Source organism: Centropristis striata, chromosome 11, assembly GCF_030273125.1.
Source record: "Centropristis striata isolate RG_2023a ecotype Rhode Island chromosome 11, C.striata_1.0, whole genome shotgun sequence".
Lineage (NCBI taxonomy): Eukaryota > Metazoa > Chordata > Actinopteri > Perciformes > Serranidae > Centropristis > Centropristis striata.
Genome location: NC_081527.1, coordinates 38,154,494 through 38,177,625, shown reverse-complemented (window position 1 = coordinate 38,177,625; position 23,132 = coordinate 38,154,494). Strand labels below are relative to the sequence as shown.

At 36.2% G+C, this 23,132-nt stretch overlaps 2 protein-coding genes and 4 non-coding genes across 8 annotated transcripts; 5 read left to right on the top strand and 1 right to left on the bottom strand.

The window, feature by feature from the left end:
• Positions 1–1,299: 1,299 nt before the first annotated feature.
• Positions 1,300–7,856, bottom strand: rab36 (RAB36, member RAS oncogene family). Its single transcript, XM_059344830.1, has 11 exons — positions 7,428–7,856; positions 6,594–6,677; positions 5,244–5,335; positions 5,065–5,139; positions 4,534–4,635; positions 4,385–4,449; positions 4,105–4,156; positions 2,169–2,250; positions 1,993–2,083; positions 1,798–1,911; positions 1,300–1,706 (listed from the first exon to the last, which is right to left on the bottom strand). Exons 1-11 carry the CDS (start codon positions 7,569–7,571, stop codon positions 1,645–1,647), a joined length of 963 nt encoding a protein of 320 aa, XP_059200813.1. The 5' UTR covers positions 7,572–7,856; the 3' UTR covers positions 1,300–1,644.
• A 1,328-nt stretch (positions 7,857–9,184) lies between these two features.
• pdca (phosducin a) lies at positions 9,185–19,062 on the top strand. 3 transcript variants are annotated; one of them, XM_059344917.1, is made up of 7 exons: positions 9,753–9,863; positions 11,392–11,445; positions 15,222–15,282; positions 15,682–15,812; positions 16,435–16,654; positions 17,457–17,569; positions 18,525–19,062. In XM_059344917.1, the coding sequence occupies exons 1-7, from the start codon at positions 9,849–9,851 to the stop codon at positions 18,711–18,713; spliced, it is 783 nt and encodes a 260-aa protein (XP_059200900.1). In that variant the 5' UTR covers positions 9,753–9,848; the 3' UTR covers positions 18,714–19,062. The 3 variants fall into 3 exon arrangements, with proteins under 3 accessions (XP_059200902.1, XP_059200900.1, XP_059200901.1); XM_059344918.1 differs by having other exon boundaries at positions 9,831–9,863; positions 11,396–11,445; XM_059344919.1 differs by lacking the exons at positions 9,753–9,863; positions 11,392–11,445 and adding an exon at positions 9,185–9,244.
• Positions 11,799–11,870, top strand: trnag-ucc (transfer RNA glycine (anticodon UCC)). The gene has a single exon. It is a non-coding gene; the product is annotated as a tRNA-Gly (tRNA).
• On the top strand, positions 12,152–12,224 carry trnav-aac (transfer RNA valine (anticodon AAC)). The gene has a single exon. It is a non-coding gene; the product is annotated as a tRNA-Val (tRNA).
• Positions 12,518–12,591, top strand: trnan-guu (transfer RNA asparagine (anticodon GUU)). The gene has a single exon. It is a non-coding gene; the product is annotated as a tRNA-Asn (tRNA).
• trnan-guu (transfer RNA asparagine (anticodon GUU)) lies at positions 13,266–13,339 on the top strand. The gene has a single exon. It is a non-coding gene; the product is annotated as a tRNA-Asn (tRNA).
• Positions 19,063–23,132: the final 4,070 nt, after the last annotated feature.

Genomic DNA, 23,132 nt, shown 5'->3' with positions numbered 1-23,132 from the left:
TTAACATTAAATATGGAACCAGCAACGCTTATAAACATACAATATATAACTAAATTGTGCAGACATGCAAAATCAAATTTCAAATAAAAAACACATCAATGCCATTAATTTACAATAATAATATAATAATTTGGTATTGCCTCGCGGGCCAAATAAAATTACACTGCAGGCCAAATTTGGCCCGTGGGCCAGAGTTTGACACCCCTGGTCTAACCCAATACGAATTACATTTATTACACAGTTTCTTTGAAATGTGTATGCAGAAATAATTGCACTTTATTTAATTTCCTGCAATGTTGAATTGTCCAGTTAAAGTCCAATTTCTCTGTTTGTAACACCAGGTCACTTTACTGCTTTATTTATTTGCACTATCTCTGTTAACACCAACCACATTAGACCTATATTACGCCTTGTGTGATTTTCCTCCCCTGTATTATGTCATATACCACTTATACTATCCTGTGTATATCTCTGCATATATTTAAATTTATTGATGTTCATACCACTACATGCAACAACTTATTTAACATGCTAAAATATATTTTCCTCCAATGTGCAATATCTGTGAAAGTACTTTCAGGAAAACAAACTATATATTTATAATAAATTCCAAATATCAGAAATGTATATGTATTATTAAATGTATTATATCTGTGTCTGTATCTTGAGCTTCTGTGACAACTAAATCTATTTAGTAACTATCTATTTATTCCACTAGAAAACAAGAACACACAACTATGGCGTGATGCAAAAAATGTATTCAACACTACCTTCAAATAATGGCAAGCCTTTGTAAACCTTCAGTGTTTTTCAGTAGATAAAGGCCTAATGATTATAGGATGCATTAGAAGTGTTGCTTGTGAATCTTGCATAGTCATGCCTCATAATTTAAAATATTATCACAAAAGAGAAGTTCAAGGGTCGAGTGTTAAATCTATTTTAATAACAGACAGCAATACTGGTTTCATAAATGCACAGCTGCTTTTGTCAGCAGCTCCTCAGATGAATCATTGAATTACACTTTTATTCTAAACTAAATATAAATATTGGTTTCAATTCCAGCCTAAAAACTCCCATTACATCTTTATCACCCAGACATATTCCACAACAATACTGTATGAAAAACAAAAATACAAAAAACAAACAAATACGATGCAAGGTTTCACCAGATGGAGTATGTCCAGGCACGACTCTCCACCTCTGAAGTGTTGGACATAATTGAGTCTGTATGTTACAGATAAAGGAGAATTGACCAATACTACACGAGAAGACCTTAAACTGGACTTATTTTAATGATTTGTCAGATTTATTATTGCTGTAGTATTTTGTCTTGGGTTGGCCATGGTTTAAATGATATTCTGGATGAAATACTGACAACTGTCCCATAGAAATGTGAAATATTTAAGATTTTGTATCAGCAAAAGTTTCGATTCAATCACAATTAGCTTTCAGGAGAGCATACTGCTTGAACCTTTTGCAGATATCACAATACATGGCAGTTTTGATGACTTAAAAAAACTAATGGAGCATGTCCTAAGGCACATTTCAGACAAGTGGAACATGGTTAATGTTTTAATTTCTGCAGCTGAGGCTCAGAATAGAGCCTCTGTGTGGTGCTGCTCACTGTAAGAACACCTCTTCTCCTCAGCAGCAGCTTCTCTTCATGTCCTGGTGTGCAGCCTCCTCCAGGTTGGCTCGATCTGATTCTGTGGAGAGAAAGATTGAGGGTAGATTAGTTTACCCTCAAGGCTTCCATCATCACTAGCTCTGCTTGTTGGGAGTGGAGTCGTGACTTACTGATGCTATCTGAATGTCCGATGCCAACAAGGAGCCCATTCTCCATGTCCTTCAGGACGCACTTCTCAAAGGCCAGAGCTGCCACCCTGAAGAAAAACCCCTGCACGTTCTCCCCTGGAAATAACAAAAAGGTTTCTTAATAAAATGTCTGTCTGCGTTGCCCAGAATCTTTGTATTTGTGTGTTCTTGGCATACCGGTTTTAGATGAAACAGCCCAAAACTCTGCGTTCATCTCTGTTGCTATCCTGGTGGCGTCTTTTTCTGTCCTCTGTCTCTCTTCACAGGGCTGAAGAACAAAACATTTGGGTACTAGAAGAACATTTTGTTTCGGGAACTCTGTGAAATATACATATAATATAAAATATAATCACCAGCAGATCACTCTTAGTGCCAACCAAGAAGATAAAACAGGAGTCAGGCTCATTTTCTCCCAGGGCCTCCTCCAACCACTGGCTGTAAGAGCAAAACACAGTTATTTCATTATCTTACACAGCGGATTGAACACACAAAAATACTAAAATATAGTAAATATAAGCTTGTGACCTTGTAAATGATAAGGGGTTACAGATAATGTACTGATGGATGGATGTATATGGGTGTTTCTGCAACTACGGTCACTTTTGACTCTCCCAAATTAAAAAAATCAACCTCGATGAATTTCAATTTTAACCATCAAAGTCTGTAATACATATTAACAGATACACAAAATTGTTTATAATCGTTAAGATTTTAATCTGGAAAATGTTTATTTTTTATGGTTTTCAGCACTTTTTCTTACAAAATGTCCTTACCGCAACAGAAAAATAACGTTCATTTTATACATTTTCCTTTTTGAATTTCTACAAAATTTTAAAACATTTTTATTTATTTAATTTCTAGCAGTATCCGTAACATATATATATGTTACAGATACTGCTAGTTATCAAGACCAGCTGCTTAAATGTGTCTCAGCTATTTGGCTTGGTTCCACATCTCCAAATCAAGAACACCTACTCCAGTTTGTTCAGTGAATTAAAATGAATGAAGAGAAACAAAACACGTATTCAGGTAAATTATCAGGCTAGACTTCTGACTTGCACAAGACATTACACCGTGATGATTTATTCTGGAAAAAAACCTAGCTGAATAATACAGATAATTAGTATTAATATAAGACTGCATATAGTGCGACATCTTCGTTGTATCTCCTTTGTTGAATCACTATTACTGAGTAGCTGCATGACATCACAGTATGTGATGACACCATTTGTTGCCACAGTTGTCATCATGTCACTGAAAGTCACTGAGACGCAGCTGAAAGCTCTAGAAAAGTTAGCAGGAGGACCTTTACGCTCACATTACTCTGTGACACAGATGTCTTTACAATGTGTTGTTTGTTGAGGATGATGTTCTGTGTAAGGAAAGTGAATAGTAGCTCTAAAACATTATTGTAAGTAAGGACAGGCTGTTCTGAGCTGAGGTTCAGTTTGTTCTTCTTCTAATGAATATCCCACTATTAGTAAAGAGAGTACAGAATTAATTTGAACTTATTTAATCCTCCTAAAGCAGCTATGTAGCAGCAAAAGCTCTACACTGGTGTCATGTTTCTGGCTGCTTGATGACTGTAAGTCCAATATTCATTCTCCTAGTAGCTCATTATCTGGTCCCAACCAAATATATCTGGCTCTTTAACAGCTTAATCTGTCTGGTTAGTGAGTTAATCAGAGCTTGTTTTTCTAAAAACAGCAGCCCGCTATGACTGATGACCCCTTTCACATACAAGTAGACGTGTAATACAATTATTAATGTGAAACAAGACTAGGTCAAAACCTAGTATGTTAGCATGCTTTTGTCCCAGTAATAAAAAACAAGTAATTATATGCTGAATGATATAATAAACCTTAGAGGAACAATAGAACTTTTGCACCAATTAGTGGAGTAAAAACAGTCATTATGATCACTCAGTCAGTCACATACATACTCGTATGTATTGTAGCCAAAATGTTTTATAGTTGCTGTTAAGATGGATGGACACTAATCCTGTTAAGTGGTAAGGAATGTTTTTTCGTCCAGTGAAATTGCTCCACATCAGCCCCCCAAAAAGATCATATGTGGGTAATATATAAATATTAATAAGAGTGATCACAAATTGTAAATGTGATGTTGCAGTCTGTAGTCTGCTAGTGTAACATTAGACTAAAATAATCTGATTCCACACTGCTAGAATAATACAATTTTCACTACCAAACAGTGCTAATAATAATGTTTGTAGCATAAACTTCCCACAGCTGTGAGCCCAATAACTGATAATGTTATAACCAGACGTACCGTGTATGATCCAGAGATTTAATGTCTGCCATGTCAAACACTGTGATAATGACTGGAAAAGATAAAAAAGTTATATAGCTGTTAGTTAACACCAGATAAAATATAATAATAATAATAATAATAATAATACATTTTATTTCTAATGCACTTTTTATCAGCAGATCTCAAAGTGCTTATAACTTATAAACTGGTCTCACCAAGCATTAGATCCACAACCAATTCTTATTTTTTAAAATGGGTAAAATAATTATAGTGTATAGTTATTGTGATAAGGTCTTACCCTGAGCACCTCTGTAGTATGCAGATGCGATGCACTTAAATTTTTCCTGCCCAGCCGTATCCCAGCTATAACAAAAAAGTAAACATATATGGCAAAGTGAACTCTAAAGTATGAATGCTGAATTACTTATTTAAAATCTAACTACTCACATCTGAAGGGAGAAAGGTACTCCAGATATCTCAAACCTCTCGATCTCAAAGTCGACACCTATGGTGGCCTTGTAGTCTCGTTCAAATACATCTTTACAAAACCTGGAAACAACAGAAACAAAACAAAACGTTTTGTAGCAGTTTATGGTTTTCAAGCTTTCCAATATTTCCAATAGACTCTCAAAACAAGTCAAAAGATCAATCTGAGTGTGAGATGATTAGCAGTACAGGGAAACAAAAAACATCTGCCGTACAAAATTAGTGAGATTATTTTCATTTCTCCGCCCTAAATAATGAATATTACTGAATAATATTTACATCTTTAAGCCCCTAAAAGGAAATAGACAGAATTTCACTTTAAGGTGTGCTTGCCAAAAAAGATACAAACCACTGACCTGAGAAACTGCTTTACTTTCTTGTACTTCAACTATATGCTGACATTAAAACACACCTGATTTTGACAGATTTTGATATTGCAATCTGAGTTCTATAGGGTTGTTTCTTCATTGGCTTATTGTTGATGACTGATACCTGTTAATGAGACAGGTCTTCCCCACGTTAAGGTCTCCAACAACCACCACTTTGGACATTTTCTGTCGGTCCCACCTTTGAAGGAGACAACAGATTTTTGACATTATTTAGATATAAATATAAAAGTGATGTTCAAGCAAAGCAAAGAAAGAAACACTGAACCAGAGCAGGAGACTCACGGCTGATGCCTGGAGGCTCCAGCTCTACAGGCGGCTTTGGCCTCAACGTCCCAGTCTGTCTTCAGCTGCAGAGCTGCAGTAGGCAGGTAGCACTGAGGAGAACAGGACCATATTACTGACATTTATTCTGCACAAAGCCACTAAATAGATGCTGTAACAAGATTTTTATTATTTCATCTTTATTCTATTCTATTTTATTTTATTATTCTATTCTATTTTATTTTATTATTCTATTATATTTTTATTATCTTAATCTGTTTACTCTATACGTGTGCTGTTGCGACACCAGAATTTCCCCCATGGGGGATCAGTAAAGGAATATTTTATCTTATCTCATATCTATTCTGGAATTGCCATCATATAGTGGATGGAACAGGGCTGCAGAGAGAGCCTGTGCACTAACCCCATTAGAAGAAGCTATTATACATTTTAGATTCATGTCTAGATAAAGTGCCTTAATATAGGCTATTTGTCAGGGTTTCCAGCAACTCTTAGTTATATTCAGTTAATTTTGTTTTCATGCCATATCATTAACTCCCCTGTCATTTCAGATCCTGCCAGTTAATCAGTTCATTCCCTTCACCTGGTTCCCTGCTCATCTCCTCACCTGCAGGCCGTTCCCTCATTAGTTCCCCTCTATTTATACTGGTCGACTTCCACCTGTTCTCTGCCAGATGGTCTTGTGTGTCACCAAGCCTTCCAGCGTTCTCTTGTCTGTTTTTGCCTGATCTACCTGTTCTGAACCTGCCTGTCTATTGGATTTTGGATTCCTACCTGCCCCTTGTTGGATTTGTTTGCCTGTTTGGATTGATCTCCTGGTTTTGACCTTTTTGCCTGAACTTTAAGTAAACTGAGTTTCCTGCTGATCTACTGTCTCTGTGTTGTGCTTTTGGGTTCTACTCTGCCAGATCCTTACACTATTACTGGGAGAGGATTCATTTGGAAATGTTCCCTCAACTCTATGTTTCGGGTTAACCCTAACAACAAGTCATGGCATGAGAGAGGGGCCAGGGCCCTGGTTCACAGGGCAGAGGGATATATTGACTGAGTTTAGGATTGGCTTGCTGACTGCAACTTAATTACCCTGAGTACTTTGATCTGACACTGATTTTACTATTTCAGTAAATAGTAAGTCAGTAAAGTCATTTAGGAGTCACATGATTCCAACGAAATTATCATCTTTGCTGCTTCTACAGTTACTCTTCAGTTCTACAGTGTCATCAGACGCTTTCATCCAATTCCACGTACATTTTTTTATTTTAAATGAAAATACAGGGGGTTTCTTTGACCAAGATTCAACTGGAGCAGACTATTGTGGTCACAGTATATTGGGGAGAAAACAGGACGTACTTTTGGAAATTCCGAGATGACCCTGTCTCTGCTGATGGGTGGTGGGAAGGGAATCATCCCATTCCTGTTATCCTGCATGACAACCTGAAAGGGAATGTGAAACAGGAGTTAGCTTTATATCATTCAGTCAAATAACAAGCACTCCTTAAATATGTGTTTGCATTTTTATAAAGGCCATATATGGTATTCAAATAACCCAAAAAACATTTAGATTAAACCGTCAGCTCCCACATTTTGATTCTCATTTAGCTTTTTATTACATTTATATTATCTATATGTAGACTAAGTTGTATGTGGCAGACAAACAAAGATGGTTAGATTATACTACTAGTGCTAATTAGTGACAAGATCCATATATAACCTGTTGATGTGTGTTGCATAATGGTCGAAACACTAATTTAATCTAATGTTGGAAGATGCTAGTGCGGCTGCTGCATTGTGAAGTTATTCAGTACATGCCCGGAAGTACGGAGACTTCATATTCAAAATAAAAGCATATTAACAAAATATTCCCATATTCTTACTGCTATAAGTATATTCGTTATTACCACTTTATGTTGTGATTTGTTAATTCTCTGTGTTTGTTTATTTTCTCCCCCAAGCCCTCAGAACTGCATTTGCTCACACTGTTAGCAAGTTATTATTATTTTAATTTGAAAGTCTTGGCGGAAATCACACATTTTTAAACGTTAGCTTGCCGTGGCGACGACAGATAACAGATAACACATAAAAACCGACTCTAACACTACCTATTGTTTGACAGGTGTCGCCTTTTTTCGTCTCACAATGTTGGTTCGAGTCCCGGGACTGTGGAGGGTGTGGGCTTCTACTCACCACGGATGAAATTAAGACAAATATCTCTCTGATTAATCCGACCGTGTCGCTCGCTGTAGTTGCCAGGTCCGGACGCTGTTTGATGAGGAGCTCGTTTCCATGACAACCGTAATGTAGTGACCGCGTCACATGACAATTGAACATTTCACGTGTTTATTTTTTTCTTTTTACATCCATGGCAAAGTTTTGGTACTGGGCCCCCCTTTTCTATTTAAAAAAAAAAAATACTCTCAATTTTGTATCTGATTTATTTGTGTTTTTGTTTTATTTGTGTTTTTGTTTTGTTCTGTGTATTTGTTGTTCGCTTCCATTTTTATTTATTTAATTATTTGTTTATTCATTTTATTTTATTTTATTTTATTTTATTTTATTATTTTATATTTATTTTATGTATTATTTTTATTATTATTATTTTACTTGTTACACTTGACACTGTTTTGACTCTCGTAATGTCATCTCTTGATTTTGTTATGTCACTGAAAAATCAATAAACAAATGTTTAAAAAAAAATTTTTTTGTATCTGATAACAGTAAAAACTCTGTCAAATACATCAGAAATAGGGCGTAAAATTCTAAATTGGATATTACCGTATTAGACACTTTTAAAAACCGTGAATCAAAGAATAGCACGAAACTTTTACTTTTTTTCTGACATAAACTGGAAGAAACACACAGTTTTCTTCCAGTAAATAACGGGATTATTCAGTCTAAATTACAGTTTTTGCTGATATTTACATTTAAATTTACAGTAGAAAGGTGAAAGTTCTGGCAACCACAGCTGCCGATATTTTTCCGTAAATTAAACAGATTATTTTTTACAATGCAGCATTGGAGAACAATGAAATTATTTCAATTTAGCCTAAAACTCAGAACAGTATATTTAGCAGTTAAAATGAGCCCTACCTTGAGAAAATGTAAACGCTGCTCTATAAATGCATCAATAATAATAATAATAATAATAATAATAATAATAATAATAATAATAATAATAATAATTTAAGAACATATTTAGAATGTATAAAGCAATCTGAGTGGGTCCATTCTGCATAAAGAGTACTTTTACTTTTGATACTTTAAGTACATTTCGATGCTGGTACTTTTATACTTTTACTTCAGCAAATTTTGAAAGCAGGACTTTTACTTGTATTGGAGTAATTTCACAAGTAGAGGATCCGAATACTTCTTCCACCACTAATTGCGCCTACAAAGTCATTCCCCAGAAGAGGTCTCGATTTAAAAAAAAAAAAACTTTAGGGAACCTTCTGGGAACTTTTGAAATTATTATTTTAAGGTTTTTGAAAAACATTTCTAACTTAATTAAAATGTACATAATGAAATGAGTTTCTAGATTTTAACAACTCTGTATTTCCTAAATTCATTTGTGTGTCATAATTATTATTTTTATACAATCTATGGTCGTCAGTCTCCAGTCCCTACTATGAACATACTAAATATTGATACAATATTAACAGGTGAAAGACAGACAGTACGTGATTTAATTAGCTTTTAATAATTTGTTTTATACCCGTTCAGCTTGTCTACATATAATATATAAATAATATTACTATACTATTCAGTCTGACTGGTTGCATCTCACACAGATGGATGTACAGCCCATTTCTAAAAAACAAAAAAAAAACAAGCTCATAAAAAGTACGAGTTTTATTTGATTGTGAGTGATGAGTAACACTGTGTGAAACGGGACATTAATGTGAATGTCGTGAATGTGTATTTTTTCAAAACACTACATTTTGGCTGAAGACAGAGGGGGATGAAAGTTCAAACAGTACTTCATTCAGAAGCAAGCATCTAAAAAGGTGAGTAATCCATTTGAGGTCAGTTTAATGTTAATTTCTCTTACATTTTACAAAGTTCTCTGGTTTCCCTGTTGTGTTCATGTCAGGATATTGTCATGAGGAGGGCATGTTTACTGTACGCTGGTCCAGTGCAGTCTTTTTTAGGATGTGATTTGGTGATTAAATTACTGCATAAAGAATGTAGTTCTTTTTTGACAAATTTCATTGAATACCAGTGCAGTATTACATTACACTACTGTTTATAAGTCTTGCTATTACTGCCGCTGCTAATAACAGTAGCAATAGCAGTCTACTGTTCTATTTATTATATAAATAATGTTATTACTGTTAATAAAACATGTGTATTTTCAATAAATAGATGGACTCCAGAGTGTTAAATAATTTTATAACTGCGGTACCTGAACGCCCCTTTGGACGGACAGGTCGTGACCGTGGAGCATGCTGGGAGCAGGTGGAGAGCTGCCGTTAGCTAACGCGATGCGGATGGTCATCTAGAAAATCCACCGAAGAAACTACATGGACGGTGCATTTTTATTATTATTTTGTGTTAAGCTGTGTTAAAAAGACTTGTCGTTCGTTTATTTTTAAGTTTTGGACGTCGGGGATGAAGAGACCGCAGGTAATGTTTCTTTACCTTAGCTTGCTAACGTTAGCTAGCTAAAGGCTAGCTAAAGTGATGCGCCATGCTAGCTATCCCACGATGTGTTTGATATATTTAGCTATAGCATGATTAGCATTTTTAATTATCTAATCCATGAACTAATTTGCAGGGGGAAAAAAACCCCTATCACACAAAGTAAACCCAAGAGAAACTTCCAAATTAGACTTCTTTCAACTTTTTTAAAAGTAGTTTGGCCGCAGTCCACCTGAACGGGACGTTAATGTAAGTTAGGTAAGGAGTGACTGAAAGGGTTTAAGCATAGATAGATAGATAGATAGATAGAGAGATAGATAGATAGACAGACAGACAGACAGACAGACAGACAGACAGACAGACAGACAGACAGATAGATAGATAGATAACTTTATTCATCCCCGAAGGGAAATTCGGTTGTCACAGCAGTCCGGTATTCAAGTACAATAAAATACAATAGAATAAAATACTGAGGTAGCATAAATAAAAACAACAATAGAAAAAAACACAGAATAGAACAAGGACACTTAAGAAGTTAAAAAAGAAGATCAGTTAGTAGGATGGTTGACAAGATGAAGGTAATTATACTGGTGATATGATGCAACAAAGCTATAGTGGCTAGACGGTATATAATAATAATAATAATAGTACAGTATATATTATATATAATATGTAATAATAGATAATAAACAATAAAGAAATAAAATGAAAAATATAAATAAAGTAATTATTAGTAAAGTAGTATGCTATACAATATATAATAATAATAGTTATAATAATAATAATAAATAAGGCTGGTAAGGCCGGTATAATAATAATAGTAGTATATTACAGTATATAGTAATAATAGTAATAATGGCAGCAACAGTATATATAATAATAATAATAGTAATAATATTAATAACATAGCAAAGTGTCGTGCGTAGATTTAGTGCAAAGATTTAGTGCATTTCAGTAATGTTGGTTCTGGCAGAGCTAGATGAGTTGTGCATGGTGTAGTGGCTAGCTGTAAGATAGTTCCTTCACTTTTAAAGCTTGTACAAAAGGCCACTGATGCACCACTTCCAATAGGGTGTACTCAGGCAAAAATAAGCCTACTGTCCAGGCAGGATTCAAGTTTTGGGTAATTTAATTTCCAGTTCAAAGCACACAAACATTTCATGCTGCCTCGCTTTGATCTGGTAAAAATCTGTGTCCTTACTGGTTTATTACTTGTCACTACCACCTGCTACCTTTATCAATGCCCAATACCAGTTTGGTCTGGTGCACAGTGCCCCTAGTGGACACAAAAATAAATACATTTGGCTTTTTTGTGAGAAAATCCCTGATGTTCCGGAGCCAGTTTATCTATTCAGTCTGACTGGTTGCATCTCACACAGATGGATGTACAGCCCATTTCTAAAAAAAAAAAAAAAAAAACAAGCTCATAAAAAGTATGAGTTTTATTTTTTTATTACATTAATGTGAATGTCGTGAATGTGTATTTTTTCAAAACACTACATTTTGGCTGAAGGCAGAGGGGGATGAAATTTCAAACTTCTTCATTCAGAAGCAAGCATCTAAAAAGGTGAGTAATCCATTTGAGGTCAGTTTATTGTTAATTTCTCTTACATTTTACAAAGTTCTCTGGTTTCCCTGTTGTGTTCATGTTAGGATATTGTCATGAGGAGGGCATGTTTGCTGTACGCTGGTCCAGTGCAGTCTTTTTTAGGCTGTGCTTTGTTGATTATATTATTGCTTAAAGAATGTAGTTCTTTTTTGACAAATTTCATTTAATAGCAGTGGCAATAGCACACACGGGGTGTGATTTTATTCTCCAATCAGAATACAATTAATCAGCCTTTTTCCTTTTTTTGGGAAATTCTTGTCTAGTGCTATATGAATGTTCTTAAGACCTTCAAACAGAGGATGTTGTAACCGGCGTTGGTGGTATAGTGGTTAGCATAGCTGCCTTCCAAGCAGTTGACCCGGGTTCGATTCCCGGCCAACGCAGTGTTTTTTCCTCCCCCGCTGCTTGTAAGACAGAACTCTAATCCTCTTATTTATATGTTAGACTGCAATTTACTGCAATACATTTATAAAGCTAAAATTGGAATTTAGCAGATTTAATTAATTAATGAAAGTGTGGAAACTTTTCAGACCCACAATGTTGTTGAGGAAGCTTAATGGCAACTTTAAGGAACATTTCTTTTGAAGGGATTTTGTGTCTGGGTATATGGTATATAATGGTATATACTTTTATCTAGTGTCCTATAGGGAATCATGTTCTCAGAGTTTCCGTAGTGTAGTGGTTATCACGTTCGCCTAACACGCGAAAGGTCCCCGGTTCGAAACCGGGCGGAAACATCTATTTTTCGTGTCTTTATGTCAGCCACACAAATCAGCATCAGAATTGAAATGCAAGTATACAAGGAATCTATGCTTATTATATTTGTACAGCCTGCACCAGAGGGCAGTTGTTTCACTCCCAGTCCCTGTTTAAAAGTCTCATGCTTTATGGACTGAGCTAGCCAGGCTAGGCTAGGCTAGGCTAATATAAGTATACGCTTGTTTTGTCCACAAGAAAGACAATAAATCAAACTACAATGGTGGCTTTGACTCGTGTAGAAAAAAAAAACCCTTGCGAGCATGTAGCACAAGTCTCTGTGGCGCAATCGGTTAGCGCGTTCGGCTGTTAACCGAAAGGTTGGTGGTTCGAGCCCACCCAGGGACGACATGTTTTGATTTTTCTGCGCCCAGTGTTATCTGAGTATCTTGTAGTTTTGAAACCTTTAATAATACTGAGCTTAAAGATGAATTATCTTCACCAACAAACAGAAACAACCTTATAATGCTGTTTTTCTTTAGAATTACAATAGCAGCTAATCTATCTATCAAAGCAAGAAGTGCGTGTGTGTGTGTGTCTAGGGCATATCTTGCTGACCATTAGTCAGACTGACCTAAGATTTTGTATGTGGCTTGTGGATGGCATGAAGGTGTGCATCCTCGGTTTTGAAGATTTTTAAATTCATTTTTCACATGTTGTGGCATCTACCAGACCAACTGAATATCCCCTCAGGGATAAATAAAGTAATTTGGATTTGATTTGATTTTGAAATAGAAACCGTTTCAATCAGAGAAACTGATGAAAATCTATTATAGCTGTCTAAAAGTGCTGAATCTCTGTTGAGAACTGTGGAGAAAACCTAAAAGTAGACGATAGAAACAACTTAAGAGCAATACACCAATCAGAAAAACTGATTTTTAAGGTCCTCTGATCAAGGTTTGCTGGTCGCCACCCAATCTAGGTTCTTAGGAGTATTGTGGTTCAGTTCTTTTGCATATAGAGTGTCACCTCTGTGATGGGGAGTACATACATATTCTCCTACTGAAGATGTAGGCGTGGCTGTCTCTGTGGCGCAATCGGTTAGCGCGTTCGGCTGTTAACCGAAAGGTTGGTGGTTCGAGCCCACCCAGGGACGGGTTGATTCTTTTATTTTGCGACAATATCTGCATACAGGAACGGATTCCTTGACAGTCTTTGATGTCTGTAATTAATGCTATGTTGCCAAATGTGGTCTGATTTGATTGAACATGATAGGTGCCTGCTCCTGTCTGCTACTAAATGTGCTGTGAATTCAGCTTTTATCCTTCAGACTTCAGGGGCTGGCTGCAGCTGCACTGTTAGCTAGGGATGGGTATTGTTAGGATTTAATCACTACTTATGATATTAGACAATATATTACAGTGACTGTGAGGATTAAGGTGACAGTGAAGATAAAGCTTATTACCTCATCTCTCTCCCCGCCCTTTGTTAAACTTGTGTTCACCTCTTTCCTATTAGTCTATTATATCTGGACACACTACTCAGTGACTACCTAGATTGACAGAACATAACAAATAGATACAACAGAAAAAGATTGAAAAACAACAACAAACAAATAAGCTGCAAAAAAAGTGACAGCCACCAGATCAGACGCAAAGTAAGGTAAGAATTTTAGTTCAGTAAAAGAAATAAATGTCTAGTACTCTTATCATCATGTTAAGAGATTTGAGAGATTTGAGTTTTATTTTTTTACGTTACTGTTAATCAGTCGTCACTTTGTTGTCAACAAACTCACATTTAGATATTTTATGTGAATACTTAATGTTGCAGTATTACATAATTTTCTGATTGCCCAGAAGTGTTTTTTTTGTTGTTTGTTTTACTAAGTTGCACATGGTGATATATTTCTTTACATCAGTCTGTATTTGCTTAAATAATTGCCATTGCTTTAGTCAGTTCGTTTGTTCATACATATGCAAATATTACAACCTTTGTTGACTTTAGAAATCATGCTATGCCTTGTTTAAAACCACTGGGGGTGAAATTCCACCTGCTAAATTGCATTTAAGTTTATTTAAATGAATGCAAGAAACGTAGTGCTTTGTAACATGAAGGAATTAGCTGCCTCAGACTAAAGGGCATTATCAGTTTTCTGACTGACGTAGTGCTGATTAAGCCCCTGTTGTCACTGACAGTGCAGCTTTATCAGCACAATAGCTTTCAGTGTGGGTTATCCAGGAAGGATTGTATTGCTTGTGACTTTGATTAAAACAAGTTTATCAAAGTTAATTTAATAAGTTGTGTCTTCAAAGAAACCTAGATACAATGATTTGTCTTTACAGAATTACATTAAAGAGGATAATAGAGGATAATCTATTTAATCATTGTTTATGATTGCTTTAAAATACTTGTAAAATGATAAAATAGCATTCCTTTTTTCTCTAAAAAGAAAGTTGGTCATAGGAAGTGAATCTTAAATTTCCAGGCTTAATAGGATACAACTTTTTTGGGTTACAGAAAGTTAAATGGAATGACAGGTTTAACTACTAGATTGTCATTGCACATAATCAGATGTCCTAGACATGTGTACACATAAGACTCCTGGTAATCTCAACATAATCTGATAAGTAAACTTCTGATTGACTCACAGTAAGTGGTTGTGATAATAGAATACAGATAGTATGGTTTGGATATGTCATGCTGTTCGGGCGATCTTCACGCTGAAATTAGATATAACCATCCTGTCACAACTAGACTAAGACGACATTTATTTTACTCCACAAACAGAGCTTACCCTGGTGCATCCCTGGGAGTGTTTTGTTGCCTATACACTTGGCACACTTCATAGTACAGTGAGATCAAGTAAAAAAACACTTCTGGTCATAAACTATCATTGGGATAAAAGATAATTCGGGTTTCAATCTGGCATTTCAAGAGTTGTACCTGAGACTTACCTGCTTCCAAGGACCACATCACTTCACCTGTTATCTGTATAAGTCTGATAAAGTTATCCAATTTGAGTTTTCTCTGTATTGCAGACCACTAGCAGGATGTCTGGCTCTACCCAGGAAGAAGAGGAGTTGCCTGCCAATCACACAGGTCAGAAGGCATAAGTCATAAAGATGCAGTAGACATGAAAATAGTTAAATATAGGTGTAGCGTTTGTAAAGTGACAGAGTTTAAGTATCTCTGGATCTTGTAAGAGTGAGGGTAAAACGGAGCGTGTGATGGACAGACGGTTTGGTGCAGGCGTTGTACTGGACAGTTGAGGGGAAAAAGGAGCTGAGGCGTGAGGCGAAGCTCTTGATTTGATTTATAAGCAGAGGGGAATGGATGGATGGATGGATCAAAACAGATGTAGCGGACTCAAAGCCGATTCATTGAGGCATCAATCATTGTGCATTTTATGGTTTTACCAACTTCAATGGAGTTTCAGCTGTACCTTACATTCAAGTATGTCTTGGTAAAGTAGTGTTTTTGTGGGCATTGTATTTGCAGGTCCAAAAGGCGTGATTAATGACTGGCGAAGGTTTAAGTTGGACAGTGTGGATCAGACTGTCCCTCAAGGCAAGAGAGAGCTACTCAGACAAATGTCCCAGCCGGATGATAAGGAGAGACTCAACAGAAAGGTTGATGGAAACACTCACCAAACCTCACACACAGGAAAACATACCATTTGAGATTTTATGGTCAGCTAGATCATTTCTAAAGAAATGTTGAGCGTGTCTGACACTGGGCCGTGACTCGCACCCAAACATTATTGACACTGCTGAGTTAATTCTGTAGAGGCCTCGATCAGTTTCCAAAATCATTATTATTTTTTTAATTTTCTCCCTCCACTCTAGCTATGATGTCATCCACTCTAGCCTCTCCATAATGTAACATTGGGGGGATTTTTTGGCATGTTTTTGCCGAATCATTTTAAAACCGCTGAAAAATATAGTGTGCTCTTACAAGCACACTCAATAAGAGCATGACAATAGACTCGATTATAATTGTACAGATATGTGACAACAGAAACACAAATATCTGTACAGAGGATAAGAATCAAAGACGAATCAAAGACAGACTGGGGAATCTGTACATAGTCAAAGTAACAGACACTTACACGAAGAAAGTACACAACAACTATCTACTATGTCTTGGATTGTACCTCATTTATATGTCGCTTTAGACAAAACGTGTGCCAAAAGAATATGTTTGAATGTAACAAAAAAATCAAAACAGTAACATATATTTCCTTACCTCTAGATGAGCGTTCAGGAGTACGAAATGATCCAAGAAGAGGATGAACGTTGCCTGAAACGCTACCGAAAGCAGTGCATGCAGGACATGCATGAGCGCCTAAGCTTTGGTCCTACGTTTGAAGAAGTCTACGAACTTGAGACCGGAGAAGCCTTCCTGGAAGTCATAGAGAAGGAACATCGGATGACCCAAGTAGTAGTCCACATCTACCAGCATGGTGTCAAAGGTCCTTTTTTAACCCTTGTGTTTAAGTCATGGCGAACTACGCGTTTCCACTGAGTCCTTTTTGAGTACTTTCTGGAAAGCAGCTGAGTGTTTTGGCCACTAGTTAGTTCCCCTCGGTCTCTGTTCCCATACAGGTACTTTAGTAGCGGCTAACCAATGGAGTTCCAATGTGACAACAGACTGACTCGCTATATTTAGCAACTATTCCGAACCCTCTAGAGACTCTTTTTCAAAAAAAGCGACTTGCGACAAATCTAGCGAGATTTTCTGCTGTTATTGGAGACTTTTGGAGACTCGTTCCTACTCTTCTTAATGAGCAGCAGGCACCGTCCCAAAGCACTCACAAGCGGCCCAGTCCTCCGGCAGCAGTCTGCAGATAGAGCAGGAGATGTTAACCCCTCAGCGGCCAAACCGTATCCAATCAGTGCCGACTAGTTAGTAGCGGCTCAGAAAGTACCCAACCAAGGTAGGTACTTTCTGAGCCGCTAGGGACTTCAACACTAAAGTAATAAGGGCTAACTTCATGTATTTACTACAGCCTCTCAACACCAGTTGACATTACCAGTTTCGTCCTACCCGAGGTAGGTACTTTCTGAGCCGCTAACCAGTGTAGTTGGGTGGATCCTCTCTCCCAAGCAACACCTGTAGCATCTCACTAGAGGGAAAGTACCTCATTGAAACGCACCTCGTGACTCATGTTACAGCTACAGTACAGTCCCCCCGATAGATTAAGATGCTAAAACACACTGTCCAGAAACGTAAATTTCTGAGTGCTAATAACAGGCATATTTGTTCTTTGTCAGGCTGTGAACAGTTGAACTCGTGTCTGGACTGCCTGGCGTCAGAGTACCCCAGCGTCAAATTTTGTCGTATTGATGCAGTGGCAACGGGGGCTGCTGAGCGCTTCTCCCCTGAGGTAAGTAAAGGAAAAAATGATGATGGTAACTAGAATTAATCCTCATTCAGACATTGACTGCCATATTAGCATATTTATTGCTAGAAGTGATTGTAATAGAGATTGTAGTCACACTGCTATGAAGACCTGTGAGGCCATTAAACCCCTCCCACGAACAGCAATCATCCCAAGTGGTGTGCATGTGGCTCTAGTAAGAGCAATACCTAGTACCTAAACAGTTTTTGCCTTTCCAGAAGCACAGAGACTAAGAGAAAGTGTGTGCATTATGACATGGTGCAGATTATAATGTGTATTAGCCCTTTTTGACCAAAATGTCCAAGAAACTATGACACCAGATGAATTCAACCCACGAGCTAATCAAGGAACTAAAACTCCCTTGTACGGGTTTCTGTATGTGTTTCCTTTGCACCTTAAGAACTGTCACGATTAGGCCAATCACATTGAACACCGATTGAAAAACTAACGTTTGAAATGCAATTGTCACACACGAGGAAGCATTAACACTTGCTGTTCTATGTATTTATTGTTGCATGACTGAAGAAACACCCTGTGTTGCCATCATTTACCGGGGGTGAAAGAGTTCAACCAGAAACATTCCAACTCAGCCAAAGATTTTGTGTCACTAAGTTTGTATAATTATGTAGCTGGCTGCTAAAATCTGACAACAACAATTGCCATTCCGGTTGGCAAAATGGTACATCCGACACTGTTATCATTGTAAACTAAATCATGCTTGAATAGTAGCTTGAAAGGGCATAACAACAACAATTAATTTTAGGTAGTTATAACATAAATAACAAATGTTTCAGTAATAGTATTACTGAAACTGGAGTGGCATTGGCTTGAACTAAAATGCTGAGTACTGAATATCATAAAACCTGTCACTGTCACTATTAAAAGATTAACCTCAGAGCAGCCTACAAGTATATTTTGATTCCTTTTAATATCCTTCCAGGTTCTCCCTGCCCTGCTGGTGTACAAAGCTGGCGAGTTACTGGGCAATTTCCTGTCTGTTACCAAACACCTCCATGAAGACTTCTTTGCTACAGACGTAGAGGGGTTTCTCAATGAATACGGCCTGCTGCCTGAGAAGGAGTTCACCACATGTGCTAATGACGAGGACGAAGGAGGGGATGTGGAGTAAAAGATGAAAGGATGGTCATTAAGTGAAGGGGAGAGAAGAGTTGACTGTGTTGGAGGAGAGTGGATAAAGAGAGATATGAGACAACGTAAACAGGAGGAGGGAGTGTAAGGAAATGAGAGTTACGGAAAGGGAATTGGGGAAAGAATGGGAGGAAAGCAGTGTTGAGGTCATTGCACACACAAAAGTTTAGAAACATAAACTACATTGCATGTGCAGATAAACACAATAGAAAAAATCCACTGGCACACATTGAATTCTGGTTTTATTTAGAAGCAGTTAAGTACCACATGATGTGAAAAAGTCTATGCTTTGCCGTTATAGCTCTCCAATAAAAGGTGATTTTAACAAAGTGCTTTCTGTCTGTCTGTCTGTCTGTGTAACAGTGTACATTGGGACTGCAAAAGCCAAATGGTACATATTTATTATCCCTCCTGTTATGTTTGTTTCTCAGGAACAGCAGCATGTTTAATTATCCAAAAGTGTCAGACACAAAAAATCCCAATAAACATTGTTTACATTTAATTATTAACTCCATTGTTAACCATTTAAATCAATATTAAGTGCAATGATGTTCTTTACCTCTCACGTTCAATGACGATAATTTACTCGTTTTTCATTAAAAAATGCATGTAAAAACTTTTTTAAATGTACATTGATAATACCTACATATAAAATACAATGGTTTTACATGACTTAATTTTTTATTTTAATTTTTAATTTAATTTTTTTAACTAAAAAATATTTAAGATTTTTTAAAAGATTTTTAAACTTTTAAATAGGTCAATTTGACCCGTAACATAACAGGAGGGTTAAGTTATGATCAAAGTCACCTCCAGCAGTATTTCTATGTGGCAATATATCTACTTACCACTATATTATGTCATGTATGTGGAGTATTGTGTAATCATGAAGGAGTATATATCTACTAGGCCCACTCTGTCCATCTCTATGTTGTCTGTTCATAATATAACATTTGGGGGAGTCTATAAGTTCTTAACACTTGGATTCTTTTTCAGAAAATGATCTTAAAATGCCAACAAACCGTATGTCAGCTCAAGTCAGTAAATCCGTAACTGAACCCTAACTTTATTATTTGGTAAATGCACATTGTTTTTTATGCAATTACTCGAGAATACTGTACCATTTTTATTTTAGACATTGATCCCAGTGCCAAGATTACACATTGTTTCTAAATTATAGGGCAATTAAACCAGGCTCATTAATAATGGTTTACGTGTAATGAGTTTACAACGTGAAGATAACAGGAAAACAGAAAAAACAACTATAGCACCTTTTAAGTTATGCTTTAAAGACAATAGTTATAGAAAAGCGATGCATCACGGAATACAATCGGATTCTGAAGGTTCAACGCTTTTTTTTAACTAAATTATTCCCTGCGTTTTGTTTCTCAAGTAGCTCTTGCTTTCTCTAATTATGATTCAAATGGTTAGATTTCGTCACACTGTTAAAATAATCGCCTAAGTCATTTTTTGTCAAAATTGTTTTTTTGCCTAAATCATCTCCTCATAGCCACCTATGGTAAAATCTCCTCCATCCTCAGTTGATCAGATCATGTGATTTTACCCCTTTAAGATAATGGCCTATGTCAAGTGTGTGACTTAAGCAGATTTATTATGCCTAAGTCAAAATAAAATGTGACTTAGGCAATTTTTTGAACATGCCTTAGTGACTTAAGCAATATATGGTAACACTTTATTTTGAAGGTGTCTACATCAGAGTGACATGAGCGTGTCATAAACATGACATGGGATGTGTCATGAACATTAATGACATTTTGAAGTAACATTAATGCTCATGATACTTGTCATGTCATGTTTCTGACAGGCTTGTGTCACTCTTATGTAGACACCTTCAAAATAAAGTGTTACCATATCTTGCTTAAGTCACAAAGGCATGTTCAAAAAATTGCCTAAGTCATTTATTTCTCTTAAGTTACATAATTTACACACAGTGTTATTACTATGCCAATAGCCATCCTTTGTTACACCCTTTTTGAGTGAAATTATCAATAAATATACACAACTGGTCAAAAGTTTTAGAACACACCAACTTTTCTAGTTTTTATTGAAATTCAAGCAGTTCAAGTCAAATGAACAGCTTGAAAGGGTCCAAAGGTAAGTGGTGAACTGCCAGAGGTAAATAAAAAAAGGTAAGCTTAACCAAAACTGAAAAATAATGTACATTTCAGAATTATACAAGTAGGCCTTTTTCAGGGAACAAGAAATGGGTTAACAACTTAACTCTATGGAGTCTTGGGCTATTTTGTCCATTTTTGATTTCTTTTCATGTCTTTGTAAGTCATTTTGTGACTTTTTTTGGTCATTTTGTGTCTTTTTTTAGTCATTTTGTGTCTTTTTTTGTCATTTTGTGTCTTTTTTTTAGTCATTTTGTGTCTTTTGGTGTCTTTTTTTGTCATTTTGTGTCTTTTTTTTTGGTCATTTTGTGTCTTTTTTTAGTCCTTTAGTCCAACATAAAATGTGATTTTGAATCTTTTTTTTACTTTCAAAACACTATCATGCTCAATAAAGAATTTTAAATGTTGCAAATGTGCATTAATTTCAGAGAACACTGAGACATTAAACTGCATCATTTTCAATTAAATTCTGGAAAAGTTGGTGTGTTCTAAAACTTTTGACCAGTAGTGTATGTTACACTTTTGGTGAAGTTTTTTGTGTTTCCTGCAAAACTTGAAAAAATGACTTAGGCGATTATTTAAACAGGGTGACGACATGGTTACTACCAATCATAGACTGTATATAAATACCAATAAATACCAATGCAGTGGCTCTTTTCAACGTAGGAGATATTCTTACATAGCGCAAAAAAAAAAAAAAAAAAAAAAATGCTTCCTGAGAGTCTCTGCTTCGAGAAGGACGCCATATTTGTAGTCCAACTCTTGCTGTTATGACTGGTGCTAGCGAGTAGCCAGCACACGGATTGCTATGGTCGTGATTTGGGGGATCCATTAAATATAATCGAGCTATTGCTGTAATTCAACATCTGAAACAAAAGATTAAAGAAGATGCAGGACGACGCGCGCTACCTCAAACGGTGAGACGCAACAAAGTAACAGGATTGTTACTCCAATAGCTGCAACATTTATTGGGGAAAGTCGCGTTAAAGCAAGCTAAGGACGCTAATACAATGTGTTTAGCACGTTAATATAATTAAAATATGACAGAATAATGCCACCACATGAACTATAGCCGTTTAGCAAGCACATATATTAATGTTAGGTGAGACTAAAGAGTGTTATTGAAACACGATCATCTCTAGTCAGCTGCGTTAGAAGCTCTCATCAATTAATGCCAAACTTCAGGCAATTTGTTGTTGTTTTACTCTCCATGTAAAGCCAGTACATAATATAAAATGTTTTTAGAGTTTAAGTAATCCACTATGATCCACCAATCAATTCGGCATACATGTAATCCATAGATTATGACAATAAAATCGCCTTTTGGAGGTAAACCCCAACTCATAGTCGCTTATTTTAATCATATTTGGGAGTCTGTCTGTGTTTTTCAATACAAGTAATCAACCTTTACTGTGTGGTGATTTTGACACAGCGCCGAATCCATCACAACAACATACTAATTACAAAAAGTGAATTTCTTTTATTTTTGTTAATCTCAGATTGTGTGAAACAGATTGTTAAAGGGGGCTGGTGTTAGATTCCTCTCAATGAAAGGGGCTACAGCTAACTAGCTACTGTGTAACAGTGACACATAAACTAATCAGCTGTCTTTTATTTAATTCATGTACATTCTAGTAGTCTACACTGTGAGTTGAGCTAATCTTTTTTTATCATTCAACCGTTTATGGAAACATACAGTGTTATCTGTTAATAACCAGCTATTATATCTGTGTATGTAGCTGTCTGGGCGTGTCTTCCTATTCATACACTGTAACACATTGCTGTAAGAAAACAGCCACATTGTGACAGTAACATACTGTTTTCCATTAAAAATGTATTATACTGTAGAAAATAATGCATTCTGGGCAATATTTGTGGGTAGTTTGTCGTTTCCCATAAAATATAAGTCTCTTCTTGTCCACATTTTAATGCCTGTATTTTACTCACTAACTCAGTCAGTATATGGTTTATTAAGATTACTGAGGTTACAGTGAAGACAGAGCTTAATTCGTAGTAATTGGCTTTCAGACAGTAATATGCTCTATTTACAAAAAATGACTGCATTGTATACTGCAATAATATTGCAACTAGCTTCAGCACTATACTGTGTTTTAGTCTACTGTAGAAATCAATGAAATGCAGGATTTTACTGTCATTCAGTATGTGGTTTTATCACAGTAACATACTGTAAAGTAAATAACAGTAGAGGAACTGTACAATTAACAGTAGAATGCTGGAAACCCTGCTGCCAGTATTCTACTGTT

Coding starts and splice junctions, on each gene's coding strand:
- pdca (XM_059344917.1), top strand. Junction 16,655..17,456: donor CTACCAGCATGGTGTCAAAG/GTCCTTTTTTAA, acceptor GTTCTTTGTCAG/GCTGTGAACAGTTGAACTCG. Junction 17,570..18,524: donor CTGAGCGCTTCTCCCCTGAG/GTAAGTAAAGGA, acceptor ATATCCTTCCAG/GTTCTCCCTGCCCTGCTGGT.
- rab36 (XM_059344830.1), bottom strand. CDS start 7,571: ATGTTCAATTGTCATGTGACGCGGTCACTACATTACGGTTGTCATGGA. Junction 5,336..6,593: donor TCATCTCGGAATTTCCAAAA/GTACGTCCTGTT, acceptor TGTTCTCCTCAG/TGCTACCTGCCTACTGCAGC. Junction 1,707..1,797: donor CGGACATTCAGATAGCATCA/GTAAGTCACGAC, acceptor TTCTCTCCACAG/AATCAGATCGAGCCAACCTG.